General features: G+C 40.6%; 1 protein-coding gene across 1 annotated transcript in view; it reads left to right on the plus strand.

Moving 5' to 3' along the window:
- The window catches only part of Slc28a2 (solute carrier family 28 member 2), a 29,047-nt gene extending 11,299 nt beyond the window's left edge, over nt 1-17,748 (plus strand). Inside the window, exons 3-17 of the mRNA XM_027925771.2 lie at nt 4,618-4,709; nt 5,992-6,175; nt 7,709-7,850; nt 8,438-8,551; nt 8,874-8,951; nt 9,364-9,444; nt 10,223-10,303; nt 11,562-11,687; nt 11,770-11,900; nt 12,335-12,503; nt 12,695-12,892; nt 13,514-13,595; nt 14,846-14,944; nt 15,149-15,260; nt 17,434-17,748. Coding sequence (XP_027781572.1) covers nt 4,618-4,709; nt 5,992-6,175; nt 7,709-7,850; nt 8,438-8,551; nt 8,874-8,951; nt 9,364-9,444; nt 10,223-10,303; nt 11,562-11,687; nt 11,770-11,900; nt 12,335-12,503; nt 12,695-12,892; nt 13,514-13,595; nt 14,846-14,944; nt 15,149-15,260; nt 17,434-17,551 — 1,807 coding nt within the window. The 3' untranslated portion in view covers nt 17,552-17,748. The remainder of the gene's footprint in view (nt 1-4,617; nt 4,710-5,991; nt 6,176-7,708; nt 7,851-8,437; nt 8,552-8,873; nt 8,952-9,363; nt 9,445-10,222; nt 10,304-11,561; nt 11,688-11,769; nt 11,901-12,334; nt 12,504-12,694; nt 12,893-13,513; nt 13,596-14,845; nt 14,945-15,148; nt 15,261-17,433) is intronic.
- Nucleotides 17,749-24,359: the final 6,611 nt, after the last annotated feature.

The following is a 24,359-nucleotide window of genomic DNA, read 5'->3' on the forward strand; positions in this document are numbered from 1 at the left end:
TAATATTCAGAAGTTCAAAATTTTATGGCTGAGTAATATTGTGTATATGTACCACATTTTCTTTTTCCATTCATCTGTTGAAGGGCACCTAGGTTGGTTTCATAGTTTAGCTATTGTGAATTGCAGATCTGGGTTTTAAATCCTAACTCTGCCACCTGCTGGCAGGGTCATTTCCTTTGTTTATAAACTTGTAATAACCCTGTGGTGTTTTGGAGAGAGAGATGATGAGGTTTTGCAGTTCCTGCTGAAACAGTATCTGGTTCTTTTTCTCTTCACAAAGAAGACTTTGTGAAGTTGTCCATAGCTGCTCACACTCATTCTTTCACCCCTTTCCCTCAATCATTCTCCTGGGAAACAGCTCTCACAAGCAACAGTCACCTTCATTCTAGATCTAGCATCTTCTCATTTGTCCTGCTACTTGATATTCAACATCATTCTTCTTAGAGATCATTTCTCTTTTTGGCTTCCTCTTTAGCTCTCCAGCTGCTCTTATTAAGCCTACCGTCCTTCTGCTCTTCTGACTGTCATATAAGTGACTGTTCCGTCTTCCTGGTTGAGAGGCAGTAAGCCTGGTAAAGAGGGATGGGCAAGATAGGTCAGTGGGTGGAAGATGTATAAGTTACTGGATGAAGCCGGGTGCAATGGTGCACACCTGTGATCCCAACTGCACGGGAGATTGAGGCAGGTGAATCGTGAATTCAGCAAAAGTGAGGTGCTAAGCAACTCAGGGAGACCCTGTCTCTAAATAAAATACAAACTAGGACTGGGAATGTGGTTCAGTGGTCGAGTGTCCCTGAGTTCAATTCCCGGTACGCCTCCACCCCCAATAAATAAGTTACTGGATGAGAGATTTGGAAATCTGTCCAGGACCTGGCTATATTGCTTATCAATGCAAGTTTCCAATTATAGGCAGCTCATCCTTACTGGAAACTCTGCCCCCTACTGTTATATTTTTTCATTAGGGCCTGAGCTTGCTATTAGCAGTTAAAGAAGCTAGAGCGTATTAATCCTTACTTTCTGAGTAAAATCATTAAAAGAATGTTTAATTAGGAGCAAATGACAAACTTGGAGAAAGTTTTCTTGTAGCAGGACTAAATTAAAGGGCCTGTCCTGAAAAGGTCATTGGAGTAGTCATGAAAGAGAGCACCTTCTCTGGGAAGAGTCCTCTACCTCTCATGACAACTGCTACCTCTAATTTAGAGAGAGAAGAGTTCTGGAAGGAAGAGTTGAAGGGCCAGTAGGAAAGGCCACCGTGCAGATGCTTCCTGTCTTTGTGGACCTTTGGCATTGTGCCTCCACATCAGTGTGGAGAAGATGGTCCACTGTCATCTGAAATGGACAGGGGCTGGTGCTGTGTTGAGGGGAGTTCTTTTCCAAGACAACCTCCACCCCCAACTTGACATTGGAGCACCTGGCTGAGTTCTGGTATAAGGTCCCCTCTTACTCTACTTGTAATGTGGGCTCTTAGAATCAATTGTTCCCAGCTGCACAGAGCTTCTGCCTCTGCCAGTTTAAGTCTGCTGGTTTCCACTGATATCCCCTTTCCTTCCTTTCCAACCCCTATTTTTCTTTCCATCTTGACTAGTAACATCCCTTTGCTAAGACTCAGCTGCCATTCTCTCTTGAATACTTTTGGCAATTGCTCTCTAGTCTCCAGACACCACCACCTACTCTTCTCTAATTCAAAACCAGTTGTATACATAACTTTGAATCTGGCCAAGTGGTACTCAGTAGAGTACCCAAATGACCAAGTCTTCTCATGCCATCAAAATAAAACCTTTGACCCTTCAAAGAAAAAAAATATTCTGGTTAATGCCTGGAGGTCTTCATCCTTACTCATACTGCTTTTTGGTTCTGGGCTGACTCATTTCCTCCTTTCTTTTAGTTCTTAATTCAAGATAGAGAAGCAAATACCCAGGGCCACACTGTCAACAGTCACTGGAGCTGTATTTTCTGAAGGCTATCCCAAGCTTTCCACTCTGACTGGCAAAAGAAAAGTACCACAAACCCTGGCAGCTCCCATAGCTCTCTCTCCCTTAGATGGGAGAGTTTCCATGCCTTTTGGACTGGGTCATTGTGAAAATGCACAAACACTCTTGCTGCTAGGCCTGACCCATGGTACCCACCAACGCCATGTGCAGGTAGTGCTTCCCATTGCTTTTATCTACTCTGTTTCCCATTGTCACTCAGGGCTGCAGGCAGTAAACATTTACCTGAGAGGGTTGTCAACAGTCCATACCTGGAAAGCCTCCCACACACCTGCAAAACCTATCAGTGGGTATGTACTTTCTAACAGGGTAGGGGCAAGACATCAAGTTTTGCCATCTCTCAGATTTCTTTTCAATTCAGTTTCCCAATATAGCACAGATATTAATGCTCAAGTAATACCAATATGTAAAGTAAAAAGCCTAGTGGTATTAACAAGAGCCCGGGCCACTAGGGATACCAGGGCCACGGACACCTGCTCATATGCCTGTATGCACTGCTTCTCAATTGGCTTAAAGGAGGTGAGAAAGCTTCGTTTCTCTTCTTCCTTTGAAACACCTCTCATTTATGCCTTTTCTTTTTTAAACCAGAGGCCCAATTCTAACCTGATATTTTAGGATCCTGTTAATGAGTTTTGCACAGATAAGTATTCCTAATTGATTTCTTGAAATACCCACTGAACTCTGGTTCCCGGGAAATGGTGGGTTTGTGGTCAGGAGGTGATGGTAGAATTCTTTTCTAATCCTGTGATCTATATCTACTCTGGGACTGGTACATGCTCCTTCTTTTTCTGCAGTGTCCTCATTCAGCTGGCATTTATTGGGTATAATTTTAAGCCAGCTTCACCTGGTGTTTCAATTTGGGTCCCAAAAGGAAACAGATGGTATACTTAAATTAGGATAATTAGAGGAGGGTTTATTCACAAAGAGGCTGTAACAATGATGTACATGAAGAGTAGTGGATTCATAAGAAAGGACAGTATAAGGAATTAAAGTTTGAAGCTGTGAACACTCATTATTCCTAGGCCTGAAGAGACAAGATTCAAAAGACCCTGGCAGGAGAGTCAGATTACAATACACTGGCGTCAATCTTTGCCTGCTCTGGTTTCCTCTGGGGTCCCACTGGCTGAACCCAACTTGGTAAGCCAGAGGGCCTGGGTGTCCTTTGGTGCAGTCCACATGGGTCTGACTTCCAGGGCAGACAGCAAGCGCAGCATGGATCTAGAGGGGCAAACCAAAGACCTGGCACACAGGAAATCTAGGATTGCAATTAAACTCTTTGCTTGGTATACTCTGTGAATAATGTTCCAAAAGATAATGCTGTCTTCAGGGACACTGGTTTATCTAAGCAAATCTTTTCACTCACTACTTTCTCTACTGGGCATGGCAAAGCAGCAGAATTCTTGAGATCCTAAATATCCTCCTGAATTGGTCAGACAGTGATAAAGATAAGTTTTCCTCCTTCCTCAGCTTCCCTTTATCTGATAATCCACACTCTGCCCAGCAGACAGATTTGGGTTATCTGAAGAAAGGAGACATTAGGAGTGTGTAGAGAGAGGAATGAAAAGGAAGGCTCTAGGGGCTGAGGATGTAGGTGTGGCAGCTTCAATCCCCCCAAATAAGACTGTACATGGGGAACAGGGAGTCTGTTAAATGGGCAAGACAACAGTAGGGAAAGTTTCTAATGCTCTGTGGGCCAAGACCCCAGGGCATCAGAGATTGGTGGCTAGTCCCAGCCCTGGCTAAGCTAGTCTGCTTCAGCATGATGGCCAGACTGGGACCTTCTTGCTGGGCTCTCCTTCTTTGGAGCTTCCAAGACCTTGTAAATCAGATCTTTTTGCTCACATGGCTGCATGTGCTGAGGATACTTATGAGTGGCAGACAGGTGAGTCTGGAGTCTAGGTAAAGTAAGCAAGGGGTGATGGTTAGAAGCTCAGATTCAGAAGGCAAGCTGCCAAAGTTTAGATTATATCTTGGTTTCTTACAATCTTTGTGACTTTGGGAAAGTTATTTTAATGTCTCTGTTTTTCAATTTCCACATCTGTAAAAAAGGGAAGGATAATTATAACTACTTGCAGGGTTCTTAGGAGACAGTAATGAGTTAGTATTTGCAAAGTTCTTAGAGCCCAAGCTCATGGAAAGTACTGTACAAATATTGGTTAAATCCAACTTGAATAGCCCTACTTCCTGGGCATCTCTGAGGCCTGCCTGTGCAGATTCTTGAAGTTGGTGGTATTTTTCTTCCTGTCAATATACACCTGACTGACTATTAAAGTTTATGGGTTTGTGTGGCTCCTAAAGAGGGATAGCCAAATTGTTTCTAGAAAGAACAGGCCCTCTTGGGAATTTAGAAGCTGAGCTTTTGGGAACAAGGAGAGAGTAGATCCCATATGACCACTATCCACTTATGTGGTAAGAAACTATTTAAGGACATTGCTTGTTTAGGCTGAGGTAGGGTCATTCTGACCTGGCACACTGGCTTTTGGGCATGACTGGGACATTCACTTCCTCCTAGATGAATCATCTTTCTTCATTGAGTAAGAGCAAATTCTGCCTTGGGCCAGGTAGTGTTGAAAAGCAGCACAAATGGGCTGTAATAATTCTTGCATCTTAACTTTTGTGTTCTCATCAGGAAGAATGTACAGACTTTTATCAAGGCAAGAAGTTTCTGCAGAAGACATGCCAACTTGTTCAAGAAGATCCTGTTGGGCCTGTTGTGTTTGGGTGAGATAATGAGAATTCATGGAAGCGAGAAACACAGTCATTTGAGGAATGTTACCTGTGTCAAGATGATTACTAGGTGGAAAGCAATTTGACTCACAAACTGCCCTAAAGGCTCTTTGATGTACAGCTCTTAACTACTTGTAGGTGAACCATAATTTATTGAATTGCACCTAAAGGAAAAAGTAAAATCTGAGAATAAGTTATTTTCAAAACTGTATTATTTGACAGACTTAAAATATTTCAGAGAATATGAGCTTATCTCTTTTTTATGTCTTGATTTGATGGAGAACACAATTTCTTGTAGTCTTTGCAAGAGAAACCTATAATAGACATTTCTTATTTGTTGGTTTACAAGTAAAATCAATCATATAATATGTTTTAAAAAGACAGTAAACCTTTGTTTAGAATGTACTGTCAGTGATGTATGGGGCTTTGATGTCAAAGGCAGCTGGGATAGTGAAAACAAAAATTATATTCTGAGGTGAGTCAGAGAGCCATGGGGTGAGGGCCATATGGTTGTATTTCCTAGTAGTAGCCTTGTTTACACATTTTTAAAATTTTTATTTGTTTATTTTTTGCGATATTGGGGATCAAACTCAGGGTCTACCATGTGCTAGGCAAGTGCTATACCACTGAGCTACATTTCCAGCCCCCTGTTGACATTATTTTGCTCAAGAGGAAAGTTTGGCCTTTAAACATTTTAATATGACTAGGGTAATTAAGTTTCAAAAAGAGGTGACTGATGCTGGGTGTGGTGGCACATGCCTATAGTCCCAGTCACTTGGGAGGCTGAGGTAGGAGGATTGTAAGTTCAAGACCAGCCTCAGCAACTTGGCAAGGCCCTAAGCAATTTAGTGAGACTGTCTCAGAGTAAAAAAATAAAAGAACTGAGGATTTGGCTGAGTGGTTAGGCACCCCTAAAACCTCCTCCACACACACAAAAAAGAGACAACTGGCTTGAGGAGTGGATGCTGATGAAACACACTCCAAGGGAATATGGTGAGACTTTATCAGATAAAGTAAAGGGCGTGAGATTTCTCTTGGGACAAGTGAAAATAGGTGATCTTCAAATAAACTGGATTGTTCTTGGGAATCCCAAGAAGAAAACAGTTAGCCTCTACTCAGACCTTGAGGGGTGGAGCACAGTTTTATGGTAGGGCTGGGTGGCGTGGTCTCTGGAGGGGCTTTTTTGCTCTGAGTCCCAGACACTCATGACTGGAGCTTCTTTTATCCCAAGGAAGCTCTGTTTCATTGACCTTTACTCTGTACTTTCTCTTTTTAGCTTATGCTGCCTACTTCTTAGCAGCTTGCATCCTGGATTTCCAGAGGGCACTGGCCTTGTTTGTTCTTACCTGTTTAGTGATCTTTGTCCTGGTTCACAACTTTCTGAAAAAATTATTTGGTGAAAAATTAATGAGATGTCTGAAACCCTTTAAAAACTCACGCCTGAGATTTTGGATGAAATGGTAAGATGTGAATCTCAATATCCTTGGTCCCACAACTTATCCCAAGCACAAGTCTCCTTCCCCTCCTCCTCCTCTTCCTCCTCCTCCTCCTCCTCCTCCTCCTCCTCCTCCTCCTCCTCCTCCTCCCCCCCTCCTCTCCCTCCTCTTCTTCCTCTTCTTCCTCTCCTTCCTCTGACAGTCCCTGAGTGGTCTCTCAGATCTTCTTCTATACTATACAAAAGCAAAGTGCAGAGGACATATAGCAACAGGCCTCTGAGCACTGGACCTTAGTCGGGTTTCTTGTAGCCTTGGGTCTCTATATTGCTAGGTGAACCCAGGAGGGGTTCAGTTCCAGAGAAGATTTTCAGTCTGTTTCTCATCAGGGCCTATGTCAGAAATGAGAAGAAACATGTTCCTCTTCAATGAAGTAATCAGAACAAAGAGGCTTGCAGCTTCAGAAAACTATCCAGTTGAGTTTGTGGTCATCTCCCCTAGTTCTCTGATACATTAAAGCCTTTCTTCCCTCACCTTCTAGACTTCTGTCACACACTGGTATCCTTTACAACTCTTTATAGTTTAAGGAACAAACTTAGTGTTCAGGTATACAGAACTGAATTCCACGGCAGATGTAGTTCATCTAGCTATGACATGCATTATACTTTGATTACAGGCCAGGAGTGAGAGAATAACTTCTGGACTTTCTATAAAGTTCCTCTTTGTTCCTATTTTCCAATGGATTCAGAGAAAATAGGTGTTAAGGATGTTTGCAACAGTGACGATTTGGAGAAACTACACCGGACTACCATCTAAATTTTGAATCATTGATTTATTTGACACTGGAAGGATAGAGCTAAAATGACCTTATTTATTAGCAAGATGGATTCTGGAAGCCAGATTTTATGCACTTGAAGTGAAATGGGTTTACAGTGAGAAGAGATCTGAATTTCAGCCCTGAAATTATAATATCTCAGTTGAACAGTGTGCTCTTTTTGTTCTGTTTTCATCTATGATCTCCCTTCTGATCCTTTTCCTTTGAACTTGAAGGATTCTAACACTCAGACATGAGGTAACCAGTCTGTGTATTAATCAAATGTGTTTGGTACGTGAAATACCACAAAACCAGAAGTAGTTGATTTGTGACTAAGCCTTTACTTTTACCCTTGGACTGGTTAGAAACTGGGTGAAGACCCATGGTAGGGGTTAATACATCATTTTCCTCCTTTGGTTTTGAATATTTGGGTCATTCATTGGAACAGTCTTTGAGAATGCATTTTTGTATCATATGTTATTGATATAGAAACTTGAGGAAAGGGAAGTCATAGGATTTATGTCCTCTAGTTAGAAACTTCATTCTGTGAGTAAGTTGTGGGGAAAGAGGTGGAAGTTAGTGAATTGCCAGATGAATGATTCTCCTAGTATATCTCTGTGTCCAGTCAACAATGAACTATTGAATTATTTCACTTTTCCTTGGGGTTATCTTCTGTTTTTCAGAGGTAAAGTCAATTGTTATTCATTCACTCAGTGGATGACACAGTCTTAGCATTCCTTCTTTAGGGTGTTCAGAGGAGCCTGTGTGGTTGGACTTATCCTATGGCTGGTTCTAGACACAGCTCAAAGGCCAGAGCAGCTGATATCCTTTGCAGGAATCTGCATGTTTATCCTCATCCTCTTTGTCTGCTCCAAACACCATAGTGTGGTAAGTTTTGGGTATTTTGGCACAGAACAGGGGCCAAGTACTAATTACAAAGAATCAAGTGTTCATTACAATGACATAGAACTAAGTTTATAACAACCTGTAGAATTTGCCTCTTTGACAGTTTTATTCCAAAGAGAAGTTTTAAAGATCTCAAAGGTTTTAGGCCACTTATTTTTCAAACTGTAGGTTGTGATATGTTACTGAGTCTTAATGTACATTTTGTGGTTCTAGGCCAGCAAGAATAAAAAAAGTAAGAATAAAAAAAAGTAAGAATTAAAAAAAATAAGTGAGGAAAGAAAAAATAGAATATAATGGAGAATTGTGCTGAAGTATTTGTTTATAAAATTTATTTTATTGTAAGTGTCCTCTAACTTCTAGAAAATCATATGGAGACATGTGGCTCTTGACATTACTGTACCATTTCTCCTTACTATCCCCCTCCTCTCTGTGCAAATTTACTCCAGATTTACTATTGACATCCTGGGTTAGTTCTACCTGGAGTTCATGTGTCCATTTTAAAACTGCAACCAGGCAATGGATAGCAGGCTCTAGAACTCACATTGTAATAATTTTATGATTGATTCCAGGTGTCTTGGAGGACAGTGTTTTGGGGCCTGGGTCTTCAGTTTGTTTTTGGGATCGTGGTCATCAGAACTTATCCTGGATTTATTGCATTTCAATGGCTGGGAGATCAAATACGGGTATGGGAAATTACATGTAAGGGCTTAGTTCTTTTAGAAGCCTAGAGAAAGGAGATTTGAGGGAAGTATGGGAAGGAAGGCTGTGCCTAGTTAATAATGGTGGTGGGAGATTTGATTGGGAAAGGAGAGAGAATCCTGGGGTACAGCTAAGAATGTGAGGGAAGAGAAGCTACCTGCTGGGGACACAGCCTGCTCACAGGCCATCAAAGGGAGCCAGGCTCAGTAGCAGCAGTAGGTCCTAATCATCCATGGGGGCGGATTCTATCTCTCTGCCTGTGTCCTACCTGGATTCACTTTGTTCTTGTATTTTTTTCCCTTTCAGATTTTCCTGAACTACACTGTGGCTGGCTCCAGTTTTGTCTTTGGAGATACGCTGATCCAAGATATTTTTGCTTTTCAGGTTGGATCTATTTTATGGTCAGGAATGATAGTGGAGGGGTTGGGAAGTAAAGCAGAAGATGATAATGTATGTCCAGGAGATCAGCCAGGCTGCACACTGATTGGATCCTAAGAGGATGGTTTAATACCATCAAAAGGAAACAGCATCCATTTATTGCCTTTTGATCATTACCATCCTGAAAGTGGATGAAATGAGGAGGGGGGGGGGGTTTAGAAAATATCTCCTTGAGATGTAGTACAGATGGGCTAGTAGATTTGTAATACATTTTGAATATTTTTTCCTAGACTACACTGTATCAGATGTGCTTGGAATTCAAGAGTTTAATTTAGAGGCCTGAAACACAGTTTATTTATGGTATACTTAGCACATACAATGTAATATCTCACCAGCTGTCCACCACTCTCCATTACAGTCCTTACCAGTCATCCTTTTCTTTGGATGTATGACGTCCATTCTCTACTATCTGGGCCTTGTGCAATGGGTAGTTCAGAAGGTGAGTTGTTTTCCTCCTCTGGCTGGGAGATGGGTCTTTATGTTGGGATCTGTCAAGGCCATGGAAGATGACACTTTGGAATAATGTTTATATGTAGGATGTAGAGTGTTTGAATTAATGTGAAAAGTTAAATCATCCCAAGCATGGTGGATATCAAATGGTGTGTTAAATTTATATCACTATGACAAAATATCTGAGAAAATCAACTTAAAACAAGGAAAGGTTATTTTGGTTCAGTTTCAGGAGTTTCAGGCCATGGTAGTTTGACTCCATTGTTTTTGGACCTGTGATGAGGTAGATCCTATGACCAGGAACATCTAGTGAAGCAAAGCTTCTCACCTCATGGTAGCCAAGGAGCAAAGAGAGAAAGAGGAAGGAACAAGGGTTCCAATATCCCTTTTAAGGGCACATCCCCAGTGTTTAACTTCTTCCCACTAGGCCCCACCTCTTAAAGATTCTGTCACCTTCTAGTAGTGCCACTGGCTGGTGACCAAGCCTTTAACATATAGGCCTTTGGAGAATATTCTAGATGTAAACTATAGCAAGCCTCAGGTAGTCTTGGGGGGCAGAGCAGGGAGCGAAGTTGGGCTGGATCACTCTTTCATACTGAGTTTTAATGTACTTGTTCTAAAGGCCAAGAGTCCTGAGTTCTGGTCAAGGCTGTTTGTAACTTCTCTAGGCCTCAGTTGCCTTATCAGTAGAGTGGAGAAGGAGGGTTTTACTAGTCATTCTCCAAGATTCCTGCTAATACTGATGGTTTAGGTCTCTATGCTTTTAGATCGCCTGGTTTTTGCAGTTCACCATGAGAACCACCTCTACAGAGACCCTGGTTGTGGCAGGAAACATCTTTGTGGGGATGGTAAGTATCCTGAGGACTTGTGGTCTTCTTTTCTCACGAGAACTGAGAACTTTGGAGAAATCAGGTTCACAGAAGTATGCTTTTCTTATGAAAAGTCAAATAAATGAAGACTGTGAGGGGCACCCAATTCCTGATGAAAGAAATCTCAGGAGCTCAAAGAGGACCCAGCTCGTTGTTTTCACTCTTCAGTGTCTACTAATATTTACTTGGGCATACTTAATCTGAATGATCCAACTTTTTACATAGGAATTTAGAGGAATGTCATAGTCCAAATCTTATCCCTCTTCAGAAACAATAAAGGGTATTTGATCTATGTTTTTTTTTTTTTTCCACGTCACTCCCTATGACCTTTATTTTCCAGGGTCTCTAAAGAGACAAAAGCTTGTCTTGCCCAGGGCTAACACTAAGCCTCTTCCTTATAACAGTTGTTTGGTACATTTATCTGTGTGGAATATAGACTCAATGTATGTTTTTGCCTATCAGCTCATTGTTAAGGACAATGGCTTGTCAAATTGACAAGGAGTTAGAATTGAGGTCTTGCTCTCTAAATGCTTAGACTGATTACCTGCTTCAGAAATGTTCTCAGAGTACTTCTGGATATTTCTGAACTAGCCCTCCATGTTTTGCTAAAATCATCCATAATCAACTTAGTTTTTCCATGCTAGACTATGGAAGTAGGAACTTATTTATATTAATATCCTTAGCATCTAGTATAGCACTAGTCACATGGTTGGTACTCATTAAATCAAGGTTGATGCTAGATTTAGTTTCCATAGTTGCACCTTTACATTTCATAAATATCATTTCTTTTGACTCTTTCAAAAGAGTTGGCTTAGATCATTTACTTGCAATTCATTCAATGAATACTTTGTCAGCATTTAGTGTTAAGACTCAGAAAGTGCTCTATATTCCATAAGTTCATTCAGGAAGTACATGGCTTTAGAAATTGAGAACATAACAAAGGAAATATGCCATTTCTTTTCTATAACATATTAAAATATGAATAGATGAGACACACATGTGTGGAAATGAGAAAGAACAATGCCAGCCAGGACCAGATTAGGTGTTGAGGGGAGTGAGGCAGATGTTGGGAGGGATAGAGGCAAAGCTCAGAGACCCCCCTCAGAGGGGCTGTGTCTCACTGAACAGCTCTCACACTGAGAGATGTGTGTCTAGTGGGTCCAGTCCCTATGCTGGGATGGGCACTCTAGTGGAGTCACACCCTCTTAGCATCTGAATGTCTTCTCCTTGTTTGTAGACAGAGGCACCTCTGCTCGTCCGTCCCTACCTCGCAGACATGACCCTCTCTGAAATCCACACAATGATGACTGGAGGGTTTGCCACCATTTCGGGCTCTGTGTTGGGAGCCTTCATATCCTTTGGGGTAGGCATGGTCCATGGGATCTCTCCTGGGTGAGAACCAGCTGGGTTCTGCCGAGACCCTGATCCTGGGTCTGAATTTACAGATTGATGCGTCATCCTTGATTTCCGCCTCTGTGATGGCCGCCCCTTGTGCTCTTGCCTTGTCCAAGCTGGTATATCCAGAAGTGGAAGAGTCCAAGTTCAAGAGTGTGGAGGGGATGAAACTGCCTCATGGGTGAGTCCATGAAGGCATATAATTTGGGAGATAGATGGTCAGGTATATGGAGAGTCAAGAGTGGCCCTTTGGTGGCAGAGATTTCAAGTCTCCCTGAGAGGAAGAATATGATTCCATCCTGGCTCTTGCCTATCTCTGCCTCTAGCTAGTCATGTTGATTTTTCTTCTTTGGTTTAACCCTCCTATTTGCCGCTAGCTTTTGCATGCCAGTGTACCATTTGTTGTCTGCTTCAGTGCAGTTTCATGGCCATTACATCATTATATACTGCTTCAGAGTCATTTCCACTAATAGGGCCCCTAAGGAACTCCATCACTTTGTGTCACATTGGTCTTGTACCCACATCCTGCACTGTAGGGACAGTGGGATTTCTCTTCTCTGAGGGCCTGAGACTGCTCTAGACACCATATTCTTCCCATATGCCCAATGAGCACAGGAAGGAGAGGAATATCCTGGAAGCTGCCAGCAGTGGAGCCACAGATGCCATAGGCCTTGTTGCTAATGTAGCAGCCAACCTGATTGCCTTTTTAGCGGTATTGGCCTTCATCAATGCTGTCCTCTCCTGGCTGGGGGAAATGGTGGACATTCACGGGCTCACTTTCCAGGTAAAGGATTATCCTTGTTGGGCTGTCACTCTGTCATTAAATAGTGCTTGAACTGGGCACATCATCCTGGCCCATAGTAAGCTAAGAGCATGAATGGGGGAGGGGAGAGTTGGGCCAAGGCCCCAGAAAAGGCCCTTGGTGTCTAACCTTTGTTATTTGTTTTTTTCCTGGGTTGTCTGTCTTTCACTCAGGTCATCTGCTCCTATGTCCTGAGGCCCATGGTTTTCATGATGGGTATAGAGTGGGCAGACTGTCCAATAGTTGCCGAGATAGTAGGAATCAAGTTTTTCATAAATGAGTTTGTGGCCTATCAGCAATTGTCTCAATACAAGAACAAACGTCTCTCTGGAGTGGAAGAGTGGATCGAGGGTGAGAAACAGTGGATTTCTGTAAGTGACAATCCAGAAAAGTAGTGTGAGGTTTCAGCCATGGCTGTCTGAGGGTAGATAGCAAGATACTAAAAAATTTTGTTTCAGACAAACATGTCTTTCCACAGTCACAGGCCTACCCACAAAGCAAGCAGAACTTGTGCTTAGAAGCCTCATCTTCAGTACCTGAACAACTTATTCTGAGATTGGTGTGCTATTTCTCCCCGACACTTTGACCAAACTTCTTTCTATAATGTAATCCATGGGTCTTTACAGTGAGGACAATCCAGGGAAGACAATTTTATTTTTTTGGTACTGGAGATTTCACCTCAGGGCCACACACACTGAGCTATACTCCTAGTCCTTTTTGTTTTGAAACAGGGTCAATAGGGTCTCACTAAGTGGCCTAAGTTGTCCTCGGTCTGTGATCCTCCTGCCTTAGCCTTCCAAATAGGGGGGATTATAGATATGTACCACCATACCTGGCAAAAGGAGCTGTTATTTTCTAAGCATCCTTTGTACCTCCCTTAGAACAGTATGGGAAAGACTTAAGGCTGTAAGTACCCTGGAACTTCCATCATGATTGTATGAATGCACATGTGGGACTGAATTTATCTACTTATTTCTGTTTGTTTTTCCTAGGTGAGAGGTGAGATCATTACAACATATTCACTCTGCGGATTTGCCAATCTTAGTTCCATAGGAATAACACTGGGAGGCTTAAGTGAGTTGTCCTCCAACTCCCCACTCAGCCAGCCAGACCCCAACTTTTGTAGTGGGCAGTTCCTGGTACTCAGAATAAGTTGAGACTAGATAGAGAAGCTGATGTGAAATGGTTCTTCTTGGGCTGCAGTTAACTTAAAACTAAATCAATATTGCTACCTGGCTCTGCATACAGTCCTTTACAAACTTTAAAACTGAATTTTACTTGCTTTTTTCCTATCAGGGGCCCCAAAAGTGATTGTTATTTTTTATGTTCCCCATGGAGAAAATATTACAATGATATTATTTCTATTTTGCTGTTAAATGGGCACAGTGCATATGTAAGTAAGATACATTGCTTTTTAGTCAATAGTTAGGGTACTTTCTGAATTAGGCTGCTCACTAGTTGTCTTCACGGAAGCAGGATTTGCACAAGGAATCAAAAAGACAAATTAGATACCTTAAGACATATAAATAGTAAAGGCAAGTGTTGTAAAGTGTTCTATTGAAGGCTGAAAGTCACCAGGTGTGGGAGGAGTGAGTATTTGAAGCAGAAACAGATCTATTGAGGTTGCTATGGGTATTGCTGAATGTGGGTGATGGTTGAAGAAGGTGGAATGGTCTTGGAGGGCTGGGGCAGGGGAATTATTAGCAGATCTCAAGAGTTTGGGAAGGTTCAAGTTAGAAAAGGATCTTAGAAGAAATGGAGTATAAGAAAAAAAAAAAAACAGTCCTGTGTGCCCATTTTTAAAAAATGGCAAACATTCTGGCAATCATCTTATTTATTTTGTAGCTGATTGAACATTGAAAGCAAAATAATTTCTCCTTATTTTGACTCTTTTGTTAAATCCCTGTCTATATCATTGTTATGATGCCTGATTACTATTTGATTATGAGAAGGACATCTAGTAGTGGGATATGGACTGTGTGGCTCAGGTAAATGTTGTCCTCCTTAGTCCTCTGGCTCAAAATGGTCCTTCTAATTCTGGTGCAGGCTTAAGAGTGCAGACCTCAACTGGGAAGCACCAGGCATTTGCACCCATTTGAAATAATCCAAAGCCTTGCTTGATTCAGATATATCTTGGGTGTGTTCACAGAATCACTGAAGTCTGAGTTAGGGATCCCATAGGATAGTGTATATGGACACTTCTCTGGTCAGCCATAGGTGGTTGGTGGTAAGGAAGCTAGTCACCTGCTGCGTTTTTCTCCTCTGCATTCTTCCCAGTGGGGGCTCCTGGCATATAGCTAATTACCATGTTGTTTTGTCCACAGCATCAATTATACCCCATCGGAAGAGTGACCTGTCCAAGATTGTGATTAGGGCCCTTTTCACAGGGGCCTGCGTGTCCTTTATCAGTGCCTGTATGGCAGGTAAGCCTCAGACTGGTCTCTTGGAAGACATCACTTCTAGCAAAAGACAACATATCTCTCAGAATATTGATCTAACCATTCATTCCACAGATGCATAGAAAAGGCACCTAATGTATAGGGCTCCTAGTCTATAAGCAAAGAATAAAAAGCCTCGATGAGCATGTGTCGAATCTCTGCCTTAATATCTCTGTCTTGTTTATCCAGGAATCCTCTATGTCCCCAGGGGAGCTGAAGCTGACTGTGTTTCCTTCCTAAACACAAGTTTCACCAATAGAACCTATGAGACCTATGTGTGCTGCAGAGAGCTCTTTCAGAGGTGAGCATCAGGACCCCTGCTCATTGAAGGCAGTTTCTGGGGGTGGGAGTAAGGTCTTGAGGGTAGTCCTGTGGACTGAGTGGACTGAGTGAATGAGAGGAGACATGGGCATTGGTGATGGCCTAGATTTGTGCTTTTTTCTCTGAAGTGCAGCTTTGGCATTAGCCCTACTATGCCCAGGTGACAGTTTCTATCTATATTGGTGGGTACTGAGGATAGAGGGGTAAGGGAAGAAGTAAAAGGGTGTTTTCTTTGGTAAGTGACTATATTGATTGTGGTTGGAATATAGATATGTTACAGGTCAAGATTTAGCTATAGTCCTAAGTGGCTAAAAGATCGTGGGCTTCTTCAGATAGAAATGAGACAACTGAGAAAGGACAAAGTTGAATTTATAAATCATGATGTGTTCACATTGTGTAAAAATGAACATATTTACCAAATTCTAGATGAAAAGAAGATAATATATAATTTAAGGTAAAAGAACTAGTTTTGAGACACACAAAAAAGGTTTTATAATTAATACTCTTTAATATTTTATAGCAGTACTTTTTAATTTTTTTTGTTAATGTGAGACTAGACTTTTTTTACTTCAGATTGGAATGTTTCTGCAGATCTTGTGGTATTTGTCTCTCTAGTATGATATATAAAAGTGTAGTTAAAAGGAATAATTTGAGGAATTAGAATGTGTCAAAGCCAAAGGTGTATGTACCCGTGGTGATTATGGGTGAGTGAGGAGAGTTCTGGGAGAGAAGTCTAAAAGACAGCCTTGGATGAAATGCTAAGGAATTGCTGGGCTTGCATGCCTCCCAGCAGCTTGGGAGGCTGAGGCAGGAGGATCACAAATTCAAAGCCAGCCTCAGCAACTTAGTCAGGCTCTAAGCAATGCAGTGAGACCCTCTTTCTTAATAAAATATAAAAAAGGGCTGAGCATGTGGCTCAGTGGTTAAGTGCCCCTGAGTTCAATCCCTGGTACCAAACAAACCAAAAATGCTGAGGAATTTAGTTTTGATCCAAAGAATTCTGAACACTGACATGTTCAGGTATGCTCTTCAAAAGATCTTTCTGGTAGCCATTTGAGTATCAGGGAAACCAATAAACATACTATTATAATAGGTTCTAGTGAGAGATGGTAGGAGCTGATCCTAAGTGGTTTTAAGAATGGAAATGCGTGAGACCAAGTAGAATCAACAGGATTGGTCATCAGCTAGACAGGAGGAAGGGGTAAGGTGAGGAAGAGAAAGGAAAGTAGCTTTCTGCTGTGGAAAAGGAGACCCAAGTGCCAGTCATTTACTGAAAGGAAGAGGACCAGTTCCAGAATGGGAGTAAAGGGGAGAGATTATGGCCTCTTTCCATTTTGGTTCTGTTAACTTGGAAGTACCTGTGGGATCACCATGTAAAGTTATCATAAGCCACCTGGGACCTGGGGTTCAGGAGGGAAATCAGAGCTGGAGATGGCTTGGAAATTATCATTAAATGACCTGTTCACTATTTAGGTAGATGTTCAGGTGCCAGCTGCTTAACAAATTATTAGACCAAGTTAATGAATGTTACCCTGCCTGCTTGGAGGTTATCAGCAGAGAAGGTAACCAATGTACTAAAAAAAAAAAAAAAAAAAAAAAAAAAAAAGCCAACCCTTTTGATGAGTATTAAAGATTAATTATAAGCTGGATAGATCATTGGTCTGGCATAATTTTTTTGATCCCTGTGTTCTTATGACAGTGGATTTCCTAGTCACATACTGAGCGTCATTAGCAGCTAGAATCTAAAAAGATGAGGTTTTTGTCCAATTAATTTATACTTATTTAGTCTGATCTGTTTTCCTTTTGTAAGAAGAAAATGGCTTTGGGATACCACCTTACTTTTTAGATAAATTTAATTCTAGATCATTGCTAGGCATAAATTTTGCCTCAGATACCTGGCAAGGAAATTTCTAGATGGACTATGGTTAGGAATTGGACACAGGAGCAGAGACATTGTACAGGGTTCCTTGCTGGTATTATCTCTAGTATTAATGAGAAGACAAATTTAATTTGATTCAATTTATTTAGTTATGACTGATGGATACATTTGTAAGTTTCTGCTTTTGTGATATTTGGGGTAACATTTTTAGCTGCTTGTAAAACTTGACACCTTTTGTTGCCTTGTTTTTTATCTCTCTGGCTTTTCATTTTAGTACTTCTCTGAATGGCACCAACCCACCTTCTTTTTCCGGTCCCTGGGAAGACACGGAGTTCAGTGCTTCAGCCCTTGCTAACTGCTGTGAACTCTACACCAATGCCATCTGTGCCTAAGGCTGATTGGTCCATTTCCATAACAGTTTTGATCTTAACAGATGGTGAAGGCTTGCACTCAGGTTTCCCATTCTATAAAGAACTCACTAATATCTATAATAGTAAGTGTAAAAGATTCATTTTGGTTCACTATATCTCAATAATGAAATTAGCATTCATCTTTCCATTATTTGGATGCACCAAATAAGAAATTTCTCCTGCCATCTTCAGTTTTTATTTGAAAAAAATTACCATATATAAAAAAAAATCTTGTTCCTTGTTGTCACCTTAAAAATTGTACAATGCTGTGTGCTATAAAAATGATTTAGTATGTGTCATAGGACAGGGGTTGGGGGAACTATTTCTTGGAGTTCAGTGGGTGAGCTGGGTTTATATTATTAAACTTGTATATGAAAGATACATGAATATTTAATGGTAAGGTTTTTTTTTTTTTCTGGTTGTCACATATTTGTAAACCAGCAAGTTCCTTAAATCATTACAGAGTAAGCAGAGAACACTTCCTGTACACAAACTTCTAAAGGCCCTTAACTTTTAGTATTCTTCCTTAGTGTCAGCCACATTTGCTTCAGGTTAACAGGGAATCCATTAGAACAGTGGTTTCCAGGGGGGCCTGTTTTGCTTCCCAGTTATCTCCACAGTTTGTTGATTACAAATAAGAGGATGCTACTGACATCTACTGGGTAGAGACCAGGATTGCTGCTAAAATTCCTACAGGGCAGCCTTTTACAACAAAGAATTCTCTGACCCCAAACTTCAACAGTGCTGAGGCTGAGAAATGAATTCACAATATTTAATATGTTTACTTAGTATTATTTATAATATTAATAATATTATAGCCTTAAGGAAGCATTTCAAAAGGATATAGGAGTTCTTAAAAAAGCTAAACATGAAATTATCACATGGCCCATTCCAACTCTTCTCTCAATATATGTATAAATTTACATATAAATGATAATTATATAAAAATTATAATGTACACATAATTTTTATTTAAATATGTATATTTAAATAATATATAATTTATACATAAATACATACATATATATTTACTCAAAAGAATTGGAAACAGGTACTCAAGTGATGAAAAGCTGACTAAAACAGGCACTCAAACAAGTACATGTGCACACATGTTGATAGCAGTACTGCTTACAATACAAAAGTGGAAACATATGCCACTGGTGGTGGTGAATGTCTGTAATCCCCAGAGACTTGAGAGGTTGGGGCAGGAGGATCAGAAATTTGAGGCCAGACTCAGTAATTTAGCAAGGCCCTAACCAACTTAGTGAGACCCAATTTTAAAATAAAATAAAATAGCTCAGTGGAAAAGCTTCCCTATGCTCAATCTCAGTAACCCCCCCTCCCCCCCCACAAAAAAACAAACAAATAAAAAAACAGTCCAAATGTTCATCAACAGATGATTGGGTAAAAAATTGTGGTTTATATATATATGTACAATGGGATTTTGGCCATTAAAAAGATAATACAAGATATAGGGGAACCTTAAAAACATTATGCTAAATGAAAAAAGTCAGACATAAAAGGCTTACTATAGTATGATTCCATTTATATGAAATATCCAGAATAGATGGAGCCATAGAGATATGACACAGATTGGTGGTTGCCAGGGCCTAGGAGTGGAGTGTGAATGATTGATTACTTGGGTAATGGGAATGTTTTAGCGCTAATTAAGAGTTGGTGGTTGTGCCACATTGCCAGTGTGCTAAATGTCACTGAATTGTTTGCTTTAAAATGGTTAATATGTTATGTGGATATCACCACAAATTAAAAAAAAAATTAAGTATTTAGCTAATCTACCTCCTCCAACTTTCCAATTCTCTGAGCAACTCTCTCCCATGTTTTCCATAATTGACATAAAAGAATAAAGAAAGCTTAGATAAATTGCCTCTTGAACTGCTGCTGACTGATTTTGCCATATGCCTGCTTTCTTTATGAAAGGCAGCAGAACGCATTGATTGATGGTATTGGATACTAGGCTAGATACTGGGGTTCTCATACAGACGCTGCCACAGGGTGATTGGTAAAATCGTCTGTGTTTTGGCTTCTTCAACGGTAAAATGAGGATACTGATACAAACATAGGTAAAACAGCGACTGAAAGCCAGAGCTAGTTAGCTACAATCATTACTACGTAAGAAGCTGCGTGCAGGCCATCAATTTGTCGAGTTATGTATGAAACTCAGTTCACACAAGGACACGCGGAAGGTGGGAACTCCTCATCTCCCTTCGGGAACAAGGGCTGGCTAATTCTCTTTCCTATTTAAAGTAAAACTGGTGTAAACTCTCGCACTTGGCCGGCCTCACTATAAATGCGGTAAGTATAACAATCTTAACACCAGCGTCTGCAAACGGCGTCTGCAAACGGCGACCTCAACCAAGAACCGCTGTTAGAGCTGACGAATCCCAAGAGCCGCACAATCCCGACCCTAGGCTCTCGGGCTCCGCCCTGGGGGCGGGGCCAACACGCCGACCCCGCCTTCCGTTTGGTGCCAAGGCGCCTGCGCCTGTCTTCCGCAGCCTGCCTCCGCCCTAGCAGATGGATACTAGGGTGTGAACGAGAGGCTTTGAGAATCCTTACGAAAAAGGCAGGGAGGATCTGGAGAAATGGAAAGGGGCTGGGTTGACATGTGAGGGTAGGAGTGTGGAAAGGAGACCACAGGGTGTGGAAAGGAGAGGGTAGGTCGGATCACTGAGTAGGTAGTCTGTTATCTTAAACACCTATAAACACCTTATACCATAAGCCCCCCCCCCCCCCTTTTCGTTTTTGATTGTTCCACAGCCTACCTTTTTTTGTTAATGTGTACACACATATTTCTAGGCCGGTACGTATAGATCTGTATAGATCTCCCTCACTTTTTATGGACTGAATGGGATTCCCTCTAAGGATATACCATAAGTTTTAGCTGTTTCTCTATTGATGGGTATTTAGATTGACTTCTGTTTAGCTAGTTATTTCTAGAGTCTAATTGAGATGCACAAAATTTGTGTTTGACTCTGACTTTTGATACTCCTTTAAATGCCCCCAGATCTCCTCTTGATGAGGGTCTTTGGTTAAGCTACTCAAAGAGTTATCACTTCTGTGGTGTAATTGACTTTATTATTATTATTAGGTTCCAATGTTTGAACCCTGGGGTGCTTAGCCATTGCGCCACACCCCAGCTCTATTTTGTATTTAGAGATGAGGCCTCACTGAGTTGCTTAGAACTTCACTAAGTCACTAAGTTGCTGAGGCTGACTTTGAACTTGCGATCCTCCTGCCTCAGCCTCCAGAGCAGCCGGAGCCGCTGGGATTATGGGTGCAGTGCAGTTCCTTTTAATTTTTTTGTGGTGGAGAGTATTGAACCCTGGGCCTTGTATACGATGCAAGCACTCTTCCAATTTATTGTTGTTATTTTTTTTGAGATAGGTTCTTGCAAGTTGCTTAGGGCCTTGCTAAATTGCTAAGGCTGGTTTTGAACTGGTGACCCTCTTGCCTCAGCTTCTCAAGCGGCTGGGATTACCAGTATGTGCCCTGCATCCAAAGAGTGTAATTGACTTTTAAAACAGGAATAGAAAGATTAGGAACCACAAGAGGTAGATACAAAGTCCTGGACAGAGACCTTTTCAAGACATGAGGGAGTTCTTTTTTTTTTTTTTTTTAACTTTACCTTTGAGTTACATCCCCAGTCCTTTTGTTGTTGTTGTTGTTTCTTTTGAGACAAGAGCTCACCGAGTTGCTGAGGTCTCTCTAAGTGGCTGAGACTGGCCTTGAACTTGCAATCCTCCTGCCTCAGACTCCTCAGACACTGGTATTACATTGTGCCCTACCATGTGGGAGTTCTCATCTTTCTGAGCCTCAAATTCCATTTCTGTATAACAGAGATGATGATAATTATCTCTACCTTAAAAGTTACTAGAAAAATGTATAATGTATGTGAAAAAAAACACATTGTATAATTGGTATTTCAAAATTATTCTTTCTGGAAGTAATTAGAGTGTAAAGCCTTTGTTCCTTTATACGAAAACATTTGCTTGGTGATTGTTTATGTTCTTGGCATTGCCTAAGGAGTTTTACATTTTTTTTTTGTCTCCCTACCTCATTTAATCCATGTAACTCTTTGAGGAACTACTATTATCCTAGTTTTCTAAAGGAGGAAAGACAGGCTTAGAATTAAGTACTTTCCTTAGCGTCACAAAGTAAGTGACAGAGCTGGGATTTGAGACCAGGGTCTCCCTCAAAAGGCCTTGCTCTGTAACCACTGATTGCAATTCCATGCTCTTCTAGCCCTTCCTGCCTGTCTTTTCTCTCTTACTCCAATCTCAAAGTCTACCATTTACCCCAAGTCATCTCATCAGTTCCTAAACTCAAAAAGTATTTTATACTTTCTGCCCTTCCCATGTGCCAATCATGTTCTGTTGTGTGACTTCTTTTATATTTTTGCCTTATACTGTTATCTGTTCTCTTCTACTACAGCAAGTGGAGAAATGGTTGCTATAAAAACTGGCAATGCTCTCAAAGATAAAATTATTTTATTTGGCAAGATCAGCTCTTCACATATGGAGGTCCATGAGGGCAGAGACCTGTTTTGTTACCAAAGCCTTATGAGCTAGTACCCTGCAAAAAAAAAAAAAAAAAAATGTTGAGTGAATAAAAAGATGAAGTTTCAAGGCCTTGGACCTGAAATACCTGGAGCAAGATGAAGGAAGAGAAAATGTCTACTAAATGAAAGAATACACATAAAGAACTTATACTACCTGGTACAAAGTAAACATTTAATCTATGTTCATTGTTATTGGTACACAAGTATAATAGGAACTGGGGAGGGAGTTTGTGGGTACCAGGTAGAAAAGGGGAAGGCAAAAGAAAAAAAATGGAGCACAATGGTCCTGGGATAGGGGTATTTGCCAATGAGGACTTTTTTGAGGCAGAAATGGGCAAGGGACATTTAAGAACAGGATACCCAGTACTCACCTTGTTGTAAACCTCACCATTCTTGATCTCAGATCTTCAGTAAAAGTCTACTATACTTATGATCTGGTGCAGGTGCTGTTCTGAAGAATTCAAGAATCTAGGAGCTGTCCAATATAGGTGATGTGGTATAGGCAGTCCAGTAAACAAGGCTCACATTCAGCAGAGGCAGGAGCCATAAGTTATCAGGAGAGAGATAGGGTGTCCAGAAAACTTTAAAATGTTGGGAACAATGTTTTTCTCATTATGAATAGGATGGAGTTCAAGATCATTTAAATTAATCTCAAAGTATAGGAGATTCTCCAGTAGAGTGGAGTCTTTAGGGATATCAAGATGGTTAAACCTGTGCTATTCTGTGTGGTTTTTCTGTGTAAATTATATTTACGTTGTGTCCTCCTATCTGAATTGTACATTTTTGGAACTAGAAACTATGACAAATGAATTGAACTTGCATAACATTTTTCTATGTATGAATTTCTTTACATTAACTTGTTAGAACCATCAAAACTTTTTGTAGTAGGTATGACAGACATCATTCCTTCTTCCCCCATTCTAAGGTCATGCAGAAAGGGGCTAAATACACTTACCCTTGGTTATGGTACTAACAAGGTCCTAAACCAAACCCATAGAGTGAAAAGAACACAGAATTATAAGGCTTTCACCATCTGGGTGAAGTCTAGTGTTCCAATAACTTTCTTGCCACTGTGTCATGCCTCCTATCCATGTACACAGTCACCACCCACAACACTGAATTTCCCTAAGAAATCTATACTTGCATTTTAGGTAACTTTGACAAAGGTACCCAAACTCCCAGCCCCTCTGTTCTCATACTCATAGCTATACCAGTGAAGACAATGGCTTCATAAAAGGGTTGTTATGGGAGAGTAATTTAAATTTCAAGTCCTTTGTACATATAAATGCTTAATGAATATGCTCTTCTCTCCTTGATTTCCTTTCTTTTCTTTTTAATCTTCTGATATAAATTCAATACTGCTAGGGTCTGAATGCTTATGTCCACCCCCAAGTTAATGTGTTAAAATCATATCCCCCAAAGTGTTACTTTTAGGAGGTGAGAACTTTGGGAAGGAATTGGGTCATGAGGTTGGAACCTTCATGAATAGGATTAGCACCCTTATAAGGGGTCTGGGAAACACCCTTGCACCTTCTGTCATGTGAGGTTACAGTGAGAGGATAGCTGTACATAAGGAAGAAGGTGCTCACCAAACACCAAATCTACTGGTGCCTTGATCTGGGACTTCCCAGCATCTAGAAATGTGAGAAAAACATTTTAGTTGTTTAAAAGTCATATGGTCTAAAGTATTTTGTTAAAATATCCCTAAATGGACTGAGAAAATACTTTCTGCATAACTCTACCATAAATTTCTTTTTTCCCCCATTTTCATGCAATATTTCAAACATTTATAAAAAGAGTCAAAGAATAACTCCCTCATGATCTAAGTGAACAAATATTACTATCTTATCTTATTCAATTCAGGTTTTTAAAAGTAAGAAAACATTTTGAGTTTAGTTGAAGGAGTTTTTGTAGTTCTCCTTGATCTCAACAAAAATCTCTGCCAACTCTTCTCACCAACAACCAATTACTATTTTGAATCCTTCTCATTCCATTTTTAAGAACTTTTACCACATAAATGTGGGTCTGTGTAGTTTTATCAAATGCACATTTGTTTTTAGGATGTGCAGTATTTTAGTGTTTTATTTTTACATTTTTATTGGTGCCTTATAGTTGTACATAACAGTGGGATTTATTGTTACATATTTATACATGCACATAATATAACAATATAATTTGGCCAATATCACTCCCTAGAACTTTATTTCTCCC

This window comes from Marmota flaviventris, chromosome 2 (genome assembly GCF_047511675.1).
Source record: "Marmota flaviventris isolate mMarFla1 chromosome 2, mMarFla1.hap1, whole genome shotgun sequence".
NCBI lineage: Eukaryota > Metazoa > Chordata > Mammalia > Rodentia > Sciuridae > Marmota > Marmota flaviventris.